The sequence below is a fragment of the Nestor notabilis genome, unplaced genomic scaffold, assembly GCF_000696875.1.
Source record: "Nestor notabilis isolate BGI_N333 unplaced genomic scaffold, ASM69687v1 scaffold32446, whole genome shotgun sequence".
Classification (NCBI taxonomy): Eukaryota; Metazoa; Chordata; class Aves; order Psittaciformes; family Psittacidae; genus Nestor; species Nestor notabilis.
Genome location: NW_009932055.1, coordinates 877 through 3,290, shown reverse-complemented (window position 1 = coordinate 3,290; position 2,414 = coordinate 877). Strand labels below are relative to the sequence as shown.

At 46.1% G+C, this 2,414-nt stretch overlaps 1 protein-coding gene across 1 annotated transcript; it reads left to right on the top strand.

Annotated features, from left to right (window-relative positions):
• Nucleotides 1-1,464: 1,464 nt before the first annotated feature.
• LOC104399897 (transmembrane protein 108-like) lies at nucleotides 1,465-1,619 on the top strand (the record flags this gene model as incomplete). The annotated part of the gene is made up of 1 exon (XM_010016195.1): nucleotides 1,465-1,619. A coding segment is annotated over one exon (155 nt), but the record flags the coding sequence as incomplete, so codon positions are not given.
• Between the last annotated feature and the right edge of the window lie 795 nt (nucleotides 1,620-2,414).

Below are 2,414 nucleotides of genomic sequence, written 5' to 3'. Positions count from 1 at the left end.
GGGCATGCAGGTAGCTGCAGTGTTTGTCAAAACATACAAAGCAGCTCTGACCTCTCTGCAGTCTTGTCTTGCCTCTGGGCTATAATTCTAATAAATAATTCCGGCTGTAGCTGAGAAAATCACATATTTTTCTGCTTCATGAATATTTTGTCTCTTCTTTTCTACCACAAGGGGTTTAGAAAGAACAGGCTGAATTTACAGCAGGGCATTCCCTTTATAAATGAGGTAGATCACAAGCACAACTGGTCAGTTCATTCCACAGGTGTGAGATAAGCACACAGCTTATGCATTAATCCTCTGAGCAAGGCATGGTACATGCCCCAGCTTCTGCCCGAGCAAGGACCAGTGGGAGCAGTGAGTTTGTTACGGTGGGTTTGCCGGGCTCTTGTAGAAGTGCCAGGATCACCCGTCTGAATTGCAACAGGGATGACTGAACAGAAAACAGTTCCAGAAAATAGCACTCCGCTTTGTGTTCGGACCGCGCGCTGTGGGAGCGTTATCCCGGCTGGCATCTCTGCCGGGACACCGGGGGAGATACTGGAGGAGACCAGACAAGTTCCACTTCATCTTCCCTCACTGCTCTGCTTTAAGCTCGAATATTTCAGATTGCAGGAGCTTCAGTGTGCTCCACGGATAAGAAAAAAAGCCAGGCTCAGAAACTGCTGGTGCCCAGGGAAATGTGGGGAATGGATTACACTGATCAGTAGATCCCACACCCTGATAGAGCTGATGGAGACAGGCAGGAAAACACCAGCTCAGGGGTAAGTGCTGCACTGAAAGCATGAGCTATGTGAGACAGGTACCAGAGGGGATCTCCATGCCACCTCATCCTGCTCAGGAGCGCATCTGGTCACTGATGTTTTGGAGCATGGTCACAAAGTACCCAAAATCCAGTTTACAAATGGAAGGTGACAGAGGCAGGGATCGGTGGCGCTTTAGGGCAGAAGCTTTTGGTGTTGAAGACATGCAATTACCTGCATGTATTAATTTGGTGTCTGAACCTAGGACACGTCTCTCACTGCCCATTTGCTAATGTGCTCATTGCTGAAGTGTCTGAACACACCAGAAGCAGAAAAGATGTGCACAGTGGCTTCCTTCACAGCCCCTGGGGAGAGTCCTCTGTCCTAGAGGGTCTATAAATCCCTGCTTAGGTGTTAAATACCATCAGTTATACCACCAAAGCTTTTCCTTAGCCAGGGAGCCACATCTTGGAGATTATAAACTCACATCAAAAGGGAAGTGAAACCTCATCTTTCTGCAAAGCCCAAAGTTTTGTCCACTTGGCCCAGATTCTGACTTAATTGTGTGGGGTTTGATAGGAAGGAGCTAGATCTGACCAAGAGTGAATCGTATGAACAAAGCTCACCAGCCTTTCCCTTGAGTAACGTGAAAACCAAATCCATGGTACTGACGAGTCCTTATCGAAAGGAAATAACCACATTTTTGACATGTTTCTGTTGACAGCAGTTCTGCTGACAGTCTGCTGCATGAGGAGGAAGAAAAAGACATCCAACCCAGAAAACAACCTGAGCTATTGGAATAATGCTATTACCATGGACTACTTCAACAGGCATGCTGTAGAGTTACCGAGAGAGATCCAGTCACTGGAGACTTCAGAGGTACTTGCAGAACTAGTGTCTGAAAACTAACTGAAGCTGTGCTGGGAGAAGGGGAGAGGAAGTCACAGTAATAAAGTCTTGAAATCCCTGTGCACATTCAGGGAGACACCTTTTTTGGAAGAACTCACCCCTACACATGTATAATGTGTATGCCATCAAAACTGGATTGCCATCCTATTCCCAGCCATTGCAGATATGTTCCATATTGCTGTGTGGTCATGGGAGTTAATCATCTCTAGGAGACTTTGTTCTTGGGTTTCTCTTCCTTTTGAGCCTGTGGCCAATGTCTGCCCCATACCATGACTGCTTAGGAGAGTTCTTTGGGCTGGCTTGTTACTGATGAGCCAGTTACTGACACTCAGTTACTGACAGTCCTTCTGCTCAGTGTGTTGTGCATGTCCCACACAGCATCGGGTGAGTGGGGTAGTGGGACTTTATAGCACAAAGAAATTTTATGCATTTATGTCTCAGGAGCTTCTTAAATACCAGTTCAGGTGAGTGTTCCCAGTGTATAAGCGAATGAAACACCAATGGGAGTGTGTAATAGGGATGTGTACTCATCAGCCTTTGCTTAAGGGATCTGACTGGTTCAGTGGGATTATTCATACATGGGCAGGTGATCCTATGGGTAGAAATGCATCCCCTGGCCTCAGAGATAGAGAAGATTTAGCTTAGTTCAAAGGTATTTAAAACCTAGAAATGGCGAAGAGTTCAGGTTTATGCTAAAGAGGTTTTCAGATCAGTTAGCTACTAACACATCTCCTTAGAGACAAACACAAGTGTTTAGAAAGGAAC